At 47.6% G+C, this 19,421-nt stretch overlaps 1 protein-coding gene across 1 annotated transcript in view; it reads right to left on the reverse strand.

Moving 5' to 3' along the window:
* Positions 1–2,885: 2,885 nt before the first annotated feature.
* Positions 2,886–19,421, reverse strand: part of LOC144142600 (uncharacterized) — a 52,528-nt gene continuing 35,992 nt past the window's right edge. Inside the window, exons 10-12 of the mRNA XM_077674233.1 lie at positions 17,621–17,894; positions 10,287–10,461; positions 2,886–6,676 (exon numbers count right to left, since the gene is read on the reverse strand). Coding sequence (XP_077530359.1) covers positions 6,154–6,676; positions 10,287–10,461; positions 17,621–17,894 — 972 coding nt within the window. The 3' untranslated portion in view covers positions 2,886–6,153. The remainder of the gene's footprint in view (positions 6,677–10,286; positions 10,462–17,620; positions 17,895–19,421) is intronic.

The following is a 19,421-nucleotide window of genomic DNA, read 5'->3' on the forward strand; positions in this document are numbered from 1 at the left end:
TGCTTCGTTTTTGTCGGATTTGTACCTGGCTTGTCTTTGTTCAGCGAAAAAATAATCGTTTCATGAAACATGGTGCTCGCACGACAAACAGGGCCACGTAAGACAACGTCGCTTACGCGAGTCGGCCAGTGTTGATTGAGTAAGACAACTCCAAAGCACCGCACTGCTGTGCAGCTAAAACAAGCATAGTGCGCCGAGTACCAACAGTAGTGTGCATCGGTACCTCTATGTTTACGCGTATTTTCGTAACTTTCATTGTTTACCCCACTATTCTTACTGCTATAAAGAAAATGTGCCCTAAATTTAAGCCCAAATAGCTCGTTCGGCCAGGTTATCAAGCTCTGCCTGATTTGCGTTTGCTTTTGCCGGCCTCAGCCAATCGCAGAGGTGGGCATTTGACATCATAGGTTCTGTCGCGGGAAATGAGCAAGTGGGTCGCATGACTATTCCTTTTTTTCCACATTATTTGGCTTATTTGACAGAAGTTTACATTAAGAATGGTGTCAGTATGATTCTAACGAGGCAATCTTTCAAATGAACCAAACTTGTGTTTTGTCTGCATGGCCACTTTAAAAAGGCCATGCACACAAAACACAAGTTTGGTTCATTCGAAAGATTGCCTTGTTAGAATCACACTGACCCCACTTCTAACTAATCTTTACCCAAATAGTTAAGGCTGAAAGTTGGGCTAGTTGGTTTTAACTTGACACCACATTACCAGCGAAAAAGCCATGGGCCCAGAGAAGCAGACAGGACGACCGCCAGACACCATATTACCAGTGAAAAATACACGGACCAAGAAAAAAGCAGACAGGACGATCGCTAGCGATCGTACTGTTCACTTCTTTCTTCGCCCGCGTCGTCTTTGCTGGTAATATGTTGTCAAGTTCATTCAAATAATAAGTAATATAATTAGGAAAGAAGGAAACGGCTATGCGACCCACCAGCTCATTTCCCACAACAGAACCTATGACGTCACATGTGCCAGCTCTGCGATTGGCTGAGGCCAGCAAAAGCAAAGGCAAATTAGACAGGGCTGATCAGCTTGCCGAACGAGCTATTTGCGCTTAAATTTAAACCATTTTTATAGCAGTAAGAATTGCGGGGTGAACAATTAAAGTCACGAACGAACACAAACACTGAATCAGGTAGTGCAGCACTTTACCGGCTGACACTGCCTAACACATTGATTGATTGTAGGGTTTATTGCGCCGACGCAGCGCAGGCGATGAGGCGCGCCGTAGTGGAGGGTTCTGGATTAATTTTGACCACCTGGGGATCTTTAACGTGCGCCGAAATCTCGTACACGGGCGTTTTTGCTTTTCGCCTCCATCGAAAAGCGGCCGCCGCAGCCGGGAATCGAACCCACGTCCTCGTGCTCAGCAGCGCAACGCCTTAGCCATTGAGCCACCGCGGTGGGCACACTGCCTAACACAGCCATTGGACGTGTTAGATTTGTCTGACACAACACTGACCAACTGACATAATTGGCACGGTAACTTACATGACCACGTTTGTCGAGTCATAGCTTACATTTCAGGAAACGATTGGCATGAACCCTAATCAAATACAGGCAGGTATAAAAGTCCGACCAGAAGCAAAGTGCAGACACTGGCCCTTCAGCGGTATTGCAGCGCCATCTATGAAAGTGGGCAATAAACAAAACGACCGTCTGAGAGATGGTAGCATCCCTAGTCAGCAGGCTATCTTTACAGGGTTCGTACGGGATTCATGGACAAGAATACAAGGATATTCAAGTACTTTCAAGGCCCCGCCAAGGCATTTTCAAGAGTGCAGGGGAGCATGTGTACTAACGTTTTACTGTTTTCACATGCTAAACGTTTGCTTCTTTACATCTCAAAAAATGAACTCAAGAAAAATCTCTGGAACAGCTCCACCCTTTCGAAGTGGACAAGTTTACCCCCACCCACAGTAATAGTGAGTGAGGCAGCTCTACGAAAGCCATCTTGAACTTTGTCAAGATCTGCAAATGCTTTTAAAACACAGTCTCGGATAGCAAAGAAGATAACTTAATACCCCCTGCCATTGCCATCCCCCCAAATTTCTGTGTTCATTAAGAGGGGAGGGGGGGATTGACGACTCTACTGGCTCTGCTTACCATCACACCCGTCAAAAGAAAATATTCCAGTAAAGCTTAGGAGCTACATGCATTGTGTTCTCGCATTCAGAGTTTTGCTTATCTATGCTCATTTTTATTTCACCCTGGAGTGTCAGCACCATTAATTTTCGAAACATAGTGGGGCATAGCTATGGCAGGGCAGAGCAACAGGAAGATATGTAAAATGAATAACAGGATGAGGCAATGCAGAAAGCAAAATTAGAATGGGACTTGCGCTAGTTTCTTTCTCATCCGATGCAGGGATTTTGTGTATACTAACTATTGTATAAAGCAGCACGCCTGCGCTTCCAAGCTCACTTTAAATTGTAAAAGCTGTACATAGCAGCAATACTACACCCCCCAAGCTGGATTTAAATTGTAAAAAGCATGTTTTGGATGGGGAGTGTGCAGGGCCACACTGATATAAGCCACAGAAACCCGGTCACGTAATCGGGTCTCCTCTTTGTTGCCCAAAGAAATCAAGGGTTTGCAAGAAGGAAAAAATTCCAAGATTTCAAGGCCCTTGAAAATTCAATTTTCAATTTCAAAGGTTTCCAAGGTTTTCAGGGACCTGCACGAACCCTGTATTTAGTTCTAAGGCCCCGCTCTGGATATGTCATTGTCGGTGTCATGAAAACGCACAATTTAGTGGGAGAATTGAAGTTTCGGCTTAGGATGTTTAATTTCTCAGGGAATAAAGCATCGTTTGCTGCTGGACAAGTGCTGAGGGCACTATAACGCACTAAATCTTTCAAGTGAAACAAACTTGTACTTTGTCTGCATGGCCGCTTTAAAGCACATTCCCATTTGTGACTCGGCATGTCGTGGAATGACACGCAATGCAATAAGCCGGCCGTCACTTTTAGTCGCTTCGGCGTCGCGATTGCTCTCGGACAGAGTTTCCTTGTCACGAATGCCATCGCAAATGAGTCAGCCAATCATAGCCGCAGAGCCCGTTGAAGGCAGCTGGAAACAAAAGGTTTGTTAACATCCGGCATTACAAATGGCAGCGAGCTTCTTCCCGTGCAACTTCCCGTGCACTTTGGTTCTTTGGACAGTGGCTTCAGTGTGCAACGAAACCTCGTTGAACCGTACCCGACGGGGACGCGATGAAAGTACGTACTAACCGGCACTACAGTTTATCCGAATGGATTAGGTTAAAGGGAAACGGAGTCGGGGACTCGGCTTAACTGCGTATAAAAACAAACTACGGCTTATCAGGGGTGAAATAGCCGAATCAAATTTAGGAGCAGTTTTTGGAGCAGCGAAATCTCGGTTTTGAAGCAGAAGAACCTTGATTTGTAGCAGTTAACGACATTAAATACGTCATCTTAGGAGCCTAAAAAATCAAATTTTTGGCAACTTGTGTGCACTTTTTAATTGGTTTTGAACGTACATAACACTGAAACAGACTTTGAATAAAGTTTTTTCTACCAAAGTATCACAAGGTACGAACTGCACTACCTTTTTACAAATCGGCTCTATGCATAGATAGCGTGGAGCACAGTTGAAAATATCGAATTGCAAAACTAAGCAATTGTAAGGCATTTTTATTATGTGAATGCTGAAATTATTATTTTTGTAATCTCAGAGTCGGCTTTACGCACAAGCGTAGAGCCACAGCAGAAGTTGCACAAAGCGAGCTCACAGTCATCGCACCCCACCAGCCCTCCCATTTCAATCCCCAAGGTACACGTTCCATTACTACGATGATAAGCTGAGTAAGGTTGACATGTTTAGCCATCTCCTTCTTGGCATTAAATTTCACTTCAGATAGATGAACCATTATTAATAGCGTGCAATAATAGCCCGTCCCGCTATCGGACACTGCTTGAACATTTTAGCGGCGATGTCGCCTGCGCCGCCACTTCTGCATTGTCAATCGTCCCGTTCCCGGCGCTCGCAAGCTCGCTGTCAAAGGAAGCAATAACTCAGCGTTTTATAACACCGCAATGAGCCCGAAATTTCACTTCAAGCACGCACCGCGCCTCACACTCAAGGCCAAAACACGGCGAATTAGCGGGCACCACGTTGTTTTTGATGAACTCCCGTCTTTCGAGCTGTGCAACTTCCCGCAACATATCAAGACTAAATTTAATCCCAGCCACCCCCATAACCAAAACCCCGGTAGAAATCGGTGAAGAGCACTCTGCCTGACCCACGAGCAACTGCTTTACTTGGAGGCCATGTTTTCCTATCTTCACCACGCCAAGATGGCGACGACCAGTAATGTCGTTCCTGAGATACGACGCTCCGAAAATTGCCGTTTTTTCGTCAACTTGCACAAATAGTTTAACGCCTCAGTACACAAGTATTTTTTCTACAAGACTTCGCAATGGTTTTCAATGGGAAAACTTTAAAAACTCACAGAATATAACATGCACAACCAGACATTGCGACTTTCGAAAAGACTATCTAAACTATCTCGGGGACAATTTTATGCGGGTTTTTTATTGCTTGATCAATCAATGAAACCTTTACATACAGCATCACCTTGGGGGTGCTGGAAAATTATGCCATCAGCAAGCATTTTTCCCCAGTGAAACTGAAGGGAGCGTTAAAATCCTTGGCTCTCAGACTGTTTTGGAGCAGTTTGGCACAATTTCAAAATTTTCAAGCTTTTGGAGCAGACTGGCGCAGGAAAACAAATTTGTATCGAAACTGCGCAATATGCACAGCTGTCTCACCCCTGGCTTATGTAGGTACGGTTTAATGAGACTCCACTGTACACGTGTACAAATCAACGAACAGCGTGAAACCCATAAGTTTGACGAAGAGTGTTCGAATTGTAAAAGCAAGTAACCTTTGTACATAACTAGGTGGACAGCGGGACGGTAGGCTGACCTGCAGCCTTTTCGTAGCTCTTTCAGCAAGTTGACTGATTGATTGTAGGGTTTAACACGCCGACGCAACGCAGGCGATGAGGCACGCTGTAGTGGAGGGCTGCGGATTAATTTTGACCACCTGGGGATCTTTAACGTGCACCGAAATCTCATACACACGGGCGTTTTCGCTTTTCACCTCCACCAGAAAAGCGGCTGCCGTGGCTGGTAATCGAACCCGCGACCTCATGCTCAGCAGCGCAACGCCTTAGCCACCGAGCAACCGCGACGGGTTCTATCGGCTAGTAGTGAACCCAGCGGAGTTCAAAGACACCAAAGCTTTTTAAGTCTGTGAAAAGAAGCGAAATTGGTGGGCCAGGATGAGACTGTTGCGGCGTGAAAGCAAACGTGAAAGTTCGTTATTTTCGGCTCCTACCGCACCTAATAATGCTTTCGGCACTGTCCCAGGTTCGCAGCACGTGCTCTAGAGTGATTTTTTGTCGTGCTAGTGTAACATATTTTTCTCTGAGTGCAAATGGTGGAAGTACCAGAGAAATCACACAGGTCGGGTAACAGCTCCACTAAACGCAGTCACATTACTGCTCATTGCGAGTGTGCATACCGTTTCATCGTGCGTCATGCATCGCACACCGTCGCATGACGTCCCCGAGTTGCAAGTGGGAATGTGCCTTTTGAGCTATAAACCCAATCAGGGGCGTACTTCCACCCTTTCAAGCCCAAGAGTACCCTCTTGCTACCCTCGCAGAGTCCCAAGTAAGCACTCACCTTTCTTACTCCCAGACAGGGACTCGTGGGCCTAGTGCTCTTTTGTCCAACTCCCTTCCTGCTGCACTCTTCGTAGAGGCCCGCTCACACTTGCAACAAAAGCGAGCTAAAGCGACAAAAATTGGTCCCGACCAATCTACAAAAACGATCGTTGCGCAACAAAACGATGGAATTCCCGTCGCTTTCGCTCGCTTTCATCGCATATGAGAACGGGCCATAAGAGTTCTCCCGTATTACCAAATAGAATGAGGGAGTAATTTTACACCCTTGAACTTGTACTCTCCTTACGGATTCGAGCGTAAGCTCCAATCTCCCGTATTACCAAATAGAATGAGGGTGTAACTTTACACCCTCGAGCTTGTACTCTCCTTACGGATTCAAGAGTGAGCTCCAATTAACTCCCAGAGCGGGGCAGGAGTCATGGGCTCAGTCCTCATCAGTGGAAGCACTGCTACTGGCGTTCTGAACAACCCTCTTTATACCGTGCATCAACTCCACGTGCCGCTTCAGAGTGCACATGGTTGCGAAGCGACTGCGGCAGTGCCGGCACGGCAGCGGGTACTCCGTCTTGTGCACCCTCTTCCGGTGCTTCCGCAAGTTGGTCGCGTGGGCGAACTGCCGGTCGCACGTCGCACAGCTGTACGGCTTCACGCCCGCGTGGACGACCATGTGGGTGCGGAGGTCGGGCATGCGCTTGAAGCCCCTGCCGCACACGCGGCACACGTGAGCCGGGGCGTTGGGGCCCAGGTGGATGTTGCGCCGGTGCTGGGACAGGTTGGCCTGGTCGCTGAACCGCTGGTCGCACTCCGGGCACGCGTGCGGCCGCTCTCCGTTGTGGATCCGCAGGTGCGTGGCCAGGTGTTCGCGCCGCATGAAGCCCTTGCGGCAGAGCTTGCACACGTGGGGGCGTTCGCCGGTGTGGGTCCGCTCGTGCATCACAACGTGCATCCTGAAGAGTTGGGGAGAGGGCAAGCACCTTGGTTTAAAAACAAGAAAGTGACATGAAAGAAACAACGGCGCACCAAACACACAGCTCGACACAAAGGCTGGACTTTTTTTGAAAATTGTTGGAGTTAAAACAGTACTCTAAAGTTGTCATACCCTAAAAGTTGGAGTTAAAATAGTAGTACCCTAAAAACGAGCATATACTTGCATATACAGTCTACGCTCGTTACAGCGGATCCAGCAACAACGGACTTTCGGTTACAACAGACCATTTCTGTTGGTTTGTCTGGTCCCCATGCATTTTAAATGGAGTCCACCCTGCTCACAACGGACCCGGCTAGAGCAGACTATCGGCTACAACAGATTAAATTTTAGGCGAAATTTGTTTCGACTGAACGTTTATAGTGGACTTCCGCGGGGCCGGCACCCGATGTGCTTTTTCTTTGTTTATTTTGGCAAGAAAACTATTATGTCTGGCAACGCTGCTGGCAGCCGGGTTGTTGGCGCAGCCAAGCCAAGCCAGTGCCAGTGGCTTTTTTTTTTTGTGCGACCAGCGGCATGAGTGACAGGGTAGCTGATTTCACTGTCGGATAAATTAAGCGTAATTAACGGTGTTGAACATGGGGAAAAACAGGTTGACATCGCCAGAAGTACAGGCCTGTCTAAGCAGAGTGTCCGCTCTACCGTCAAGAACAAGGCCGCTGCCGATAAACGCGACTCCGGTGAGATTGAAAACACGGCTATCGAATACTCAAAGTGGTGCACTCGGAGGAGAGTCTGCCCTCGTCAGTTTTTTTATGTAATAAAAAACTCGGGTTCAGTGAAGTTCGGCTTTTATTATTCCCACGCATGCATCGTTCCCGTTCCGTTCGGTGAAAAAGGTAAGAAATGCCTCAAGTAGGGGTTGTTCCCCATCCATTGTGTGCAATCTGCCGGTAACCGTGCGCAGTCCAACTGGTCTAACTGTCGATTTTACAGCTGTCCGTCATCAGATTATTTTATTACAGCTGTTTCAATGACCAGAATAAAATCGCTAAAAATGTGGGAGCTACTTTGAGGGAACGTCAGGCAGCGATCCGATTTGTTTGACGAACGGTTTTGGGAAAACCTGCCTCGTCGTGAGGGGATTTAAAAGAGCCTAGCTAATGCTGATGGGCACAACTGATGTTTTATAGCTGGTTTATAATTGCGCCTAGTTATATTCTTGCTTTATTTGCTCAGCTTATCTTGCGTCTTTACACGCTAAGCTTTGGTGCTAAGCTTTGGAAACGATGTTTACGCGATTCTTTGCCCTCGCGCGAACACTGTGCAGAAGTGCTGCAGGTGTGTAGAAAGAACAAAGTGTATGTACTATGCTACTATGCATGCAATATCGGTCAAAGTACCCACTGTAGAGCTCATACCCTTCCCCCCCCCCTCTTCCCGTTGGATACTGCATACTTCGGCTACAGCGGACGTTTTTTTCCGGATTCAGAGGGTCCGTTGTAACGGGCGTAGACTGTACTTTGGACGGGCAAACGTAAGCAGAGATGTGGGAACAGCAAAAAGTGAGAAAGAAAAGTTCTATTTGCAAAAAAAAAAAAAATACAAATGAAGCAAACTTTACTGAGAACGTTCATTTGCGTCGCACCACACGGTGCAAACATGGCATTGTGAAGCAACGGACAGTTCCTCGAACGATTCAGACGGGTTTTGCGGAATCGGCGTCCACCGGCATAATGAAAGTCCAGCATGGCACAATTTAGTGAGAGACCCAGTGCTTGCTTTCTTTGAAGTTAGAGCAAGAGATCCCTTCTTGGAAGCTCCACTGGTTTTCTCTGCAAAAGCCACACACTCGCAGCTCGGTGTGTGGCTTGCTGTAGCCATAAGAACTCTGTCAAGAGAAATTTGATTTCCGGGAATGCCACATTCTTCGGACCTTGAGAGTATCTTTGTGCTGTTAGACGGAAAAGGGGGCCTTCTTTTGCTGACCCCAACTACGAATGCTGTCCTCCATCACGCCAAACTGGCTCCTAGAGACACAGTTGTGGCTAAAGTTGCCTTTTTCTTGACAATGGCCCAGAACTAATTCACAGCCCCGACATTTTACTGCCTCACAGTGAGAAATAAATATATTTCCCCCAAAGCTTGCAGTCTGCGTCGATAGATTGTGTGCTGCCAGTACCATGCCATCACTAAAAAGCACCTCTAGTAAGCTAGAAGACAACGACAATGATGCATCAGTAATGAAACCAACACATTTAGCCCGATTTTTACGTGAAATTTTTGTTTGTATGCAAAATTGGCTTGAGGTGGAACTTGGGGCGTTGTGGAAGCTGTCTGCCGTTCTGTCTGCAATTGCACTTTTCGCTGCAGCAAAGAGCTCGATCCCGCCGTGAACGCAGAGTTCGTTGCGACGTTCCATCATTATGCAGTTGCACTGCTTGCTACGCCCAAGTACGTGCAAATCCGGAAACAACAGCGTTTCAATACCCCGATGAAAATTGGACGCATATCTGCTTGTTTCGCTGCAAACGTCATCAAAAAAAAAAGGCATTTTCTGCCGCCCCTGCTACCTTGTCAGTCTCCGCCACCCACCCATGATGCCCACCCCTACCATTTCCGTCCTGGCGTGATAAATGAAATGGAGGTTTGTTTGGGGTGCAAGTTCGTCGTCGCGTACAGTCATTGAGAAAACAGGGGCAAACCGCGAAGCGCACCGTTGAAGATAATGCTGCCCGTGCTGGTGTCGCCACCTGGCAGTGGCCCTGGGAAACACACGGACATGTGCACCCAGGGCCACCGCCAGGTGGCGCCACCGTATCCTCGGCAGTGCGCTCCGTGGTTCGCATTTCTAGAAGCTAATATTTCGTTTGCTATCTCAAAAATCAAGCATCCACGTATTTTTTGAAAAACAAACATTGCAAATATCCCTTACGTATTGATGTGTTGCTTCAGATATGTGTAATGTTTTGTTTAGGCTTAACAATGTTGACATGTATGAACATTGCCACCTAATTTGGATGCTTAGAACTGTTTTTGCCTATTAAATGTCTCGTTAAACATCTGCTTTAACTTAGGCCAGGCAACTGAATTGAGGGACAGGCAGACAGACAGACAAACAGAAACAGACAGACCAAAATTTTCACTTTCAAGTAGCCCAAGAAAGACTGTCATCTTTAAAAATATTAAACATTTCTTGCTAACAACAAAGCATACTTGGATTGGGGCACAATAATAATCGAAAAGGATCGAAAGCTGTTGACAACCACTACATATCACAAGCCACAAAAAGCCAAGTCGGAAGCCAGGTCAAGTAAAAAAAAAGCCCTCCTCAGTGTGGCCATGATGGACGGATAACTGATGCCAGATCGCACTCTACTCTGTTTTAGAATAAAACTTTACGGCTCGCTGCACTAAGGCTATGCTCCAGCAACAAGGCGTGCCATAGTGGAGGGCTACGAATTGCGTTATACCAATTCGGTGCCCCTGCCCCGCGTAAAAGCTATTACTGTTTCCTGCCTCTGTTGGAAAAAACGGCCAGTGCTAACAGGCCTTAAGCCTGCGAGCCTGTTTGTCAACAGTGCCATGCCTTAGCCACTGGTAGAGTGCAACGAGTTAAGGTTCCGGCTCACCTGTTGTTGCTAGAATACTGGCAAAATCTGCACTCGAACTTCCCTGGCCGTTTCTCTGGGTGCTGGGTTTGGATGTGAGAGTCCAGGAGCTCTTGTGTGAAGTAGCAGTCGTCACACTGCTTGCAGGCAAAAACGACGGGCAGCCCAGCCGCAGCAACGTCATCTTGGGGCTCCCCTAAAATAAGGAGAATAAGGGAGTTATCAGGTCGACTGATGGGTAAAATATTTCAAGTATGCATCCATTGTATGCAGAGTTCTCCCCGTGGTGGCCGGCGGTGGAAATGCCGCCCACTGCTCCTCTTCACCGCCCATCTCTCTGGTTCACCGCCCACTGCTTAAATTAAGTTCGGAAGGCCCCACCACTCCGACTGACCCATTTGAAATGCGCGCCTGAGGAACTAAAAACGGCCACTGTGTGAGAGCAACTCCAGCGGCAGCGGGCGGCATGGCTTGCTGCCTGTATACGCGGAGAAGTCTGAACAAGTTGTTAAGTTGGAAAAATTGCAGGTTATGTGCAGTATTTGACCAGAGTTGTTGAATCTTTGTGATTAAAATTTGAAAATTTTGAACCTAACATCTCCCCATCCCCTCCTCTGTTCTCAGAATGTCAACCTCTCAAAAAATTTCTGAGGAGAACCCTGATTGTATGTGTGCGTGCATGTGTGTGTACATGCACATTTATCAGCGTGTCAAACCGCAAAAAATACCGGTTCGGCTACAGTTCGGGTGAATTCATCTCGTTTCAGTTCACAGTGGTGCCACTGATGAACGGTGATTTGGAGCAATTTTTGTATCAGCAAATTATTAATTTTGGAGCAATTTGGAGCACCTACATGCCAGTTTTGGAGCACCTTGGAGCAAGTAAACATCAACTGCTAGATGTGTCCAAGGCATCTCTCAACACTAAAAACTGACCAGTATCATCTAGTAATTGATGTGGAGGTCGCCATGGAATGGGCTTCAAGGTGCTTTCCACACATGCGATCACAAATGGACGGCACAGCTGAAGAATAATGGTCTTGTCCCTACTTGGGGAAGACTTTTTCAAGGAGTCACTGAAAACGCTTCATAGTTGGCAGGCTCGAACATGCATTAAAAATAGCTTTCACAGTCACCTCTCCCAATAGCCCAAGAATAGCCAAATAGCCAATAAAGAAAATTTCTACAACCACAAGAAAAAGTAGCCATATTTGGCTCTTTATAGCCCAACCTGGCGTTCCTGGGGCAATGGGATTTTTTTCCCCACTTATTTCGAAACAGTCGCTAGAAGTCGCCAGAAGTTTGATGCAATTAAATCCCCTCAGTATCCACGCAATAGCGAAAATGCAACAAAACATAATTTGCAAGGTATTTAGTTCCTTTCTGGTGTAGATAAAAGACAACATGCAACACGATAATGAATATTGAAAGGCTTCGACAAACCTGCCTAGCAAAAAAACAACGCGCCTCTTTTCTAGTTTATTAATTGTTGAGGCAAGCCCCTGTGTTTTACTTTTTCATTTTATTAGATGCAGGCGCTTGCTATCAGCCTCGTGCGCATTTCCACGCTAGCTGAAAATGTGCACGAGAAATGCGCATGGAGCACTTTTGCATGCGATTCGTGCGCGTCGGCGTTGCGCGTGCGATTTTTTCACGCCCGCGTCGACGATTCCACGCACGCGGCAGTTTCTGCCACGCTCAGAAAATGACGCGCGTCGCGCGGCGGTGGGAGGAGCCTGGCGACTTGCGCCAATGGGGAGGCGCGTGCCTCATGGCGGCGGTTTTGAAGCGCACGAGACAGCCCGGTCACGGCCGGCTGGCTCCGTCGGCGGTTTTTAGGCTTACCACCCCCCGGCAGGTATTGCATGAACGCTTTCACTAGCGACGCGGATGATGTTTTATACAGTGTAGACCGCTTATAACGTATCTTGCGGGAGCATCAAAAATCCGCACTATAAGCGGTACCGCACTACAACCAAAACGTGCGCGAATTCAACCAAATCGCCACCTACCTCTCAAGTCATCCTAAAATTTTTATCACCCAAACGCGCAGCACCTAAAAACGAAGGCAGGGTCTTTATTTCTTATTATTTTTAACATCAGCCGCTGCTGCAGGGTCTCACATTGCAAAAGTGCGGTCTTACAAACGGCGAGTGCGGCTTTAACTTCCGTTGTGTTTGTGTTTTGAAAGACCATGGCTGCGTTTTTTGCGTCTATGAAGATGCCATGCAGGACATGATAAGAAAGGCCAGCGGGATTTTTTTTTTTTTACCCCACCTTGTGTTCACGATGCCGAAGGCGGCTGCTTATCAGCGCAACGTACTGGTGGTGGAAACCTACGCGCGGCTCGATTGTTCGGAAAGAGCGGTGGCTTAACTGCACAATGTTCTAAAGCGTGAACCGCATGGAGCGATTTCTCGCGAAAACGTGCAGCGCACGCCGCAGGCGCGGCGACGCCGGCGCGGATACAACTGGCGTAATGTGTGCGGCGCATTAAGAGGCGGCAACATGGCGTCGGCACTGGCCTTGAAGCGGTGCAGGCAGCTCCAGCGACAACTTCTAACCGCTCGCTGAAATGCTGCACGAGGCGCAAGCAAAGATGCTCATGCAAGAAAAGAGCTGATAATGTGACCGCAAAGTGGAATATAAACTGCCATCCGCGCTGCTTGTGAAAGCGCCCATCAAGAAATACCGCGGTGGTAAGCCTAAACTAAAGTCCCCTCATCTGATTGAGGGACTTTAGCCTAAACACCTCTGCGCGGCTAGCCGGCTCGGGGCGCTTCGAATCTCCCGCCATTAGGTGCGCGTCGTTCCATTGGTGCAAGTCGTCAGGCTCCTCCCACTGCCACGCGAAGAAGCCACCGCGAGCGCGGAATCGTAGACGCGAGCATGAAAAAAAAAACCCACGCGCAACGCCGATGTGCACAATTCGCGTGCGATAACGGGCCATGCGGTTCACGATTAACAGAAACAACTTGCCACGCGCGGACGGGGAGTCGGTCGCTATCTTGCGAGGTGCATCAAGCAAGGACAGCTGTGGTTATCACGTACGCGCGAACTAAAGGGTGCCTATTTTTTTCTTCTGTGTCGAAGTTAAGAGAGCAAGGGGTGCGCGCTGCGTCAGATGGCAGATTTCATCATTTCTTTTTTTCTTTTGCTACCCTAAAACGATGCCCCAGCTGCGCCGGTCGATCAGCAGACCCGCCGAAAAACCGCACTATATACGATACTGTGGTTCGGCCAACCGCATCTTAAGCGGTATGCTTATGCATTGAGTTCTATGGGAGGCAAACCGGTGGTCACAAAAACCCGCGTTATATCTGGTCCCGCACTATAAGCGGTTACGTTATAAATGGTCTACACTGTAGTACCGATTTCGCCCACATTATAAGCTCCTTTACCACACAAGCAACTTCGTGCGTGCCTTGAGCGGTGTTTTAGAGAGCGCTTAAAAGTGGTCGCTCGAGCTCCCCACACCACTTCGCGGCCGAAGCCGCCACCATGTTGCCGCTCCCCCCGCAGCGTGCGGGTGCTTACGCGGCGCGTTTTCGCGAGCAGAAAACGCTCCATGAGGTTCATGCTTTAGAAAGACTGGCCGTTTTTCACGGCCCGCTTCACTTGTGATGGTCCCCTCCGCGAGCCCAACAAGCGAAGCGAGAGCTTGCACCCGAGCGCATCAAGCGTGCCGCTAAACGGCGCTCCCGCTGGCTCTCAGAGCGGAGAGGGCCGGCAAAAAACGCCACCTAAAACTACCTATTGTTTATAGCAGAAATTATCGGAGACTACCGCAAGAAGGAAAGTCTTTAACCGCGGTACGCCAGCGCTGCAATGACTTGCTAGACGAAAACACTGTATCGCCGGTACAGTGACGGTGCCAACCAAACTCACCGCAGCAAACACGATGACGGGTGCTAGGGAGTTAAAGTTATCAACCCGAATTAGTTATACATGTCTAAAGACCACTGTGAAGTAGTGCTTGTAACAGGCTGCACGCAATTGGCGCGACACAAATTTTGGCGCACTTGCTTGCAAAATAGTGGTTTTTTTATCAGGATGGCGCAGGATACCTCATTTGGCGCAAATTGGCGCATTTGGCGCAGGAGTGGGAGCACTGAGTTCCGTTCCGGTTCGGCGAGTAAATTATTAGCGAAGTGCGAAAAATAGTTTTGTAGTTTACAGCGACCACAAAACAAAATATCATTCTGGTTCATTCAAAATACTTTTTTTTTTCAATCAAACTTGTGCAATTCAAAGGACAACTGTAAGCAATCAGGCCAGATATTAAAGGGACCCTGCAACACTCTTTGAGCAGTGCAAGGAAACCTGCGCGACGCTTAGCTTACACAACCAGAAATACCAGAGCTAAATATTACACGTGCACGTGAAGCGCGCAAATCGCTGTGAAAGAGCGGAAAAACCAACAGTGTTTTCTCAGTTCTCCTCATTATGCACCCCTGGCATGGCCTAAACGACGTCATTGAGGCCATGGCTGTCCGATCAGCTGTCACTGGTCAACTTCGCGGCTAATTTCTCGCATTTCCTGTGACGAACCACCGTCGTCCACGCTGTGTGCGAACCTCTTCTATGCCTGAACCTGTAGGCACAGTTTTGCCATTTCTTTTGTGTTTTGAGTGCGCGCAGAGTTTGAGTGATGAGCTCAATACTTCCTGTTCAACCGTACCACTCGACAACAAATGTTTATTGCTTCAAAAATGCCCTACCAGCCCGAGCATGCACTTGCGCACAGGCACCCATGCCTGCTGTTTTGTGGCACCAGACCGGAAATAGACCCCTCCACGTTGCGGAGAAAAAGAGAAAACTCCCCGGCCTGTGATATAATGAAGGCCTCGGGAAACAACGCCGCGAGCCACCCCCCTCTCCGGGAGAGAGCGCGCAGCTTTCCTTGCGTTGTCCGCATTCGAGTTGAGCGGGAACGATTATGCGCGATTTCTCATCGTGCGTAGTTTCGGTGATAGTGAACGAATTTTCACAATTCTTGCAGGAGGATATTGCTGGGACAATAGACTTTACCTCAAAATACATTCCTAGAAGTCGATTGTAAGTGCTGCAGGGCCCCTTTAAAGAAAACAGATGTAGTAGTCAGGATTCGCCATGCACCTCCGCGCCCAACCCTTACGTCGTCCGAGAGACCACATAAAGCCACTGCCAAGAAACGTTGTTGAAGTCGCAATTCTCTTAATAATGAAATTACCCGCCACGCTGACCCTTAATCCCTGGAGTTAGCCCTGCGTACCGGTGCATCACATCCATACACTGGCAGCGGCGATGTTGAAGTACCAGCGGTGCACTTCGCATCATTTGTAGCATAAAAGAAATTTCCCAGCATGCTCTGAATTCGGTTGCCTGGCAATCTTGGATAATTTGTTAGCAGTCACCTGCTAGAGGGTGTGAGGGAAAGTTTTGTTAAAAGTAATCTTCAGTTAACTCTCAGTCATTCCAATATTGCTGTCACCACAGGAATTCATTTTGTGGTAGCTATCGCAGATGTGTGCATCCCTATGAACTTGTCGCCGTTCCACCTGGACATAGTTCCTTCTGCTGCATTCTGCGATTTTATTACAGATTATGCGATTACAAACTGAACAAGGGCGCTCTCTAAAATCTCGACAGCAGTGCTCACCCTCCGGAAAGAGTAGCCATAGCAACGGAATAGTGGGTTTGACTAGTCAGTGTAAGTGCATCTGAATACGAAGCACCACTGAAAGAGGCAAAACTAGCGCAATTAAGAATGAGCGCTCGGAAACGGGACAGTGGGGACCCAGCCTGCCTTTCCGCATGTGTCATCTTCTTCACCGCTGTTTTTTTTCTTCCAAGACGAAATCAGTAGTGTCTCGGCAGCAAGGTTGGGGGATACAGTTTCTTGAAAAAAGGATGAAGTGCCTACCACATGTGAACAATTTTCAGCTTTTTGTATTATCCTTATTGGCATCCACTAAAAGAAAGAACTTGTCTGCTCCACAGGTCCCAAAAAATACGATTGATTGATTGATTGATTGTAGGGTTTAGTAACGCGCCGACACAACACAGGCGATGAGGCGCACCGTAGTGGAGGGCTATAGATTAATTTTGACCACCTGGGGATCTTTGACGTGTGCCGAAATCTCAAACAGACGGGCGTTTTTGCTTTTCACCTCCACCAGAAAAGCGATCGCCGCAGCCGGGAACCAAACCCGCGTCCTCGTGCTCAGCAGCAGAATGCCCCAAAAAATACGACCACCAGGCACCAACCAACACGTTTACTGTCTTTGTAAAGATGACACATTTGGCTGGGAAAGGTTGAACAAAGGAAGAAATTTTTGGTTTTTTTTTTTTTAGTTATTCCAGAGCTCAAGGCAGCAAAACAGCGCAGAGCGTATTATACCCTGAACTCTGTGCGGAATATTTTAAAACCCCTTGACCGACTTTTTATTTTCTGTTTCCCCATGTAAGCTCACCTGTCAAAAAATATTCACGCATTTGATGCCCCAAAGGTCTTCCTGTGCTATGAGGCACCATGTATACTGCAGGGTGGCCGAGCAACTTAGAACACGTAGGGATCTTTAACATGCGTCTAAATCTCGGCACATGGACATTTTTTGGCTTTCGTCTACATTAGGAAAACAGCCGCCATGGACGGCAATCCAACCCGAAAACTTATGGTCAGCAGGCAACAGCTTATCCACTGAACGACTCCTGCGGGTCACACTTGTCAAGTATTTACAATTTCCATATGTGCGACCTCATAAAGCAAATTGTGCAATGCTAGAGGGAGGCATGTTTATGTCCAGGGCCTTATGTGCGTGCACGTTTCCAGAACAGTGCGGTTGCATTCATTGGCGGATCCAGAGGGAGGGGGGGTCTGGATTTTACAGCTCATTAAACTTTGGTGTTTAAAATGGGAATTAAAAATGGTTCCTCGCCACTGGTGCCACTAAAGTTTATTGAGCTGGAAAATTAGTTCCAAGCGGTGTGCATAAAAAAAAACGCTTGTTATCGCCTTCACCAGGGTTCACAGAATTATAAAATATAAAGATTACAGTTCTATGACTAACACTGTTTTGTCTATTGCTCTTTCAGAAATGACTAATTATCTCTAATTTTTCTTGAGAACTAAGTGACTGACTCAAAAGTAGTGGCACATTTGAAATCAGTGGAAAAAAGGCAGCAAGACTGGCAAGTTTCAGAGTTTACTTAACAATTAAAAAGCGCTGTTTTAAGAGCAGTGTCCCCCATTAAGAGCTCCCTCACACAGTTGTACAAGATACTTGTACAGCAGCAAGTGCAGTTGGCATACAGTCTTACAGCCCTGTTGTATCTGTACGGCAGTGACTGCAAAAGGGTTGCGCCATCCTCACCGCTCTTTTGTCTACTGCTGGCCGGCTCCACCCTGCGTGCCGCTGCTGCTGGTGGTTTCGACGGCAGGTGCGCACCAGGGGGCGCTGCTCGCCACACAAACAGCTCCTCGCCCGACCTGATCGGCCGATGTGCGCGGAAGTAGATCGCCCCGGCGCGACGGAAGGCCACCAGGTTGCTCCGATCTTCCTTGGGCGTGAGGTTGACGTAGCGCATCCAGTTGGACTGGTCCAGCGGCAACGCGTCAATGAAAAAGCGCTTCCCGTTGTGCTGCAACTGCGAGTGGGAATGGGAGCACGCTCATTTCATCCGGCGTAGGCGCTCCAACTTGGAATGGCTCCAGGTCAAACTCCAAAGCCATTCAAGCTCGAATGGCTTTGGAGCCATTCCAAGCTATTCCCGAGACAACTTGAAGGTGAAAGATTCAGTGATGATGCTTAAAAAAAAGCACTGACACTAAATTTTCATGTTATGTATTTTTTTCTCTCGCTGCTATGGGTGCCTACCAGCGCAGTAATCATAGAATAACATATTAAATGCCCGACCGCGGCATAAATAACTATTTACAGCTTCATTTATCGTTGTCAGTTTTAGTTCCAATGAAACAAACAACGACACAGCTGCCATGAAAAGAGGGCGCTCATGACATCACTGTTCTGGTTGCATGTGCCTAGCCAGCATGATGTCAGTGCCAAAACTGTGACATAACACACAGCACGGAGAAAATTGGTTTAATATACGTTACACCAAACGGTCATGGTTCCAACTACCAGGGAGATATCCCCACATACAAAGGAAGCTGTTAGCCTAGTCATCTCAGCTTCTTTGAAATTTGGTGTCAGCACTCCTTCAAAGACAGACACAAGATTTCCTTTGTTCCACGTTCTCTTTTTCCCATGTTCACGTCTACCATCGTCAAACCTTTCTTCCCTTTTCGGCGTTGCCATTTTAACAGCGTCCCTTATATTGGCGTCCATACAAGTTTTGCTTCGTTATCCACACTTTTTCAGACATCCCCACGCTCCCAAATATACTGCAAGTAGGAACTGCCCAAAATGAAGATGCTACCCTAAACAGCCTTTGTTGTTCAGTGCTCAATGCATAAAGCATAATGCTGTTTGGAACATTCCATAAAATGCTAAAAGGAATGCTAAATATAAAGTTACATGATTCTAAAAACCGGTCATCAGTATGCTAACTGCACATTAGCATTCAAATGATAAGATAAGTGAAACAAGATAACCCGATACAATCCCCCAGTCATGTTTGCTGACAGTGGCTTTGGCTAGCAGCCATCAATCCCACAAATGAAATCCCGTTGCATCGTAGAGCCCTCGCCGGAGAAAGTGGCCGTGAAGCTGCCACTCCATCCATTTTCCTTAATAATCTAGATTACAGTTAAACCTGGATGTAACGAACGTCTGTGTAACAAATTCCTGGATTTAACGACGTTTTGAAATTCCCCATTGCCAGCCACTTCGAAACCCATGTGTTTGCGACCTCTTGCGTTGCGACGATTAATCTTGATGCAACAAATTTGCTCCGCTGATGAGCCAATGTTTCTTGCCCTTTTTCTGAAATATTGGCTGGAGAAAGGCCCTAATTTAGCGAACTTTGCCCACACTGCAAACTACTGTGCGTTTAGAGTTTAATTGCGGTGTCGGTTAGGTGCTAGGCGTGCTTGCTGACGTGTAGTTGCCGTCTCCACTGCCATCTGTGATGTCTGTTCGTCAGGGACGAGTTCCGCTGCCAGAAAACGAAAAGCTTCGTCCTTTCAAGACAAGGTCGCAATTTTAAAAGTCG

The sequence above is a fragment of the Haemaphysalis longicornis genome, unplaced genomic scaffold (assembly GCF_048455015.1).
Source record: "Haemaphysalis longicornis isolate Haplotype H1 unplaced genomic scaffold, Haemaphysalis longicornis Haplotype H1 scaffold_6, whole genome shotgun sequence".
Lineage (NCBI taxonomy): Eukaryota > Metazoa > Arthropoda > Arachnida > Ixodida > Ixodidae > Haemaphysalis > Haemaphysalis longicornis.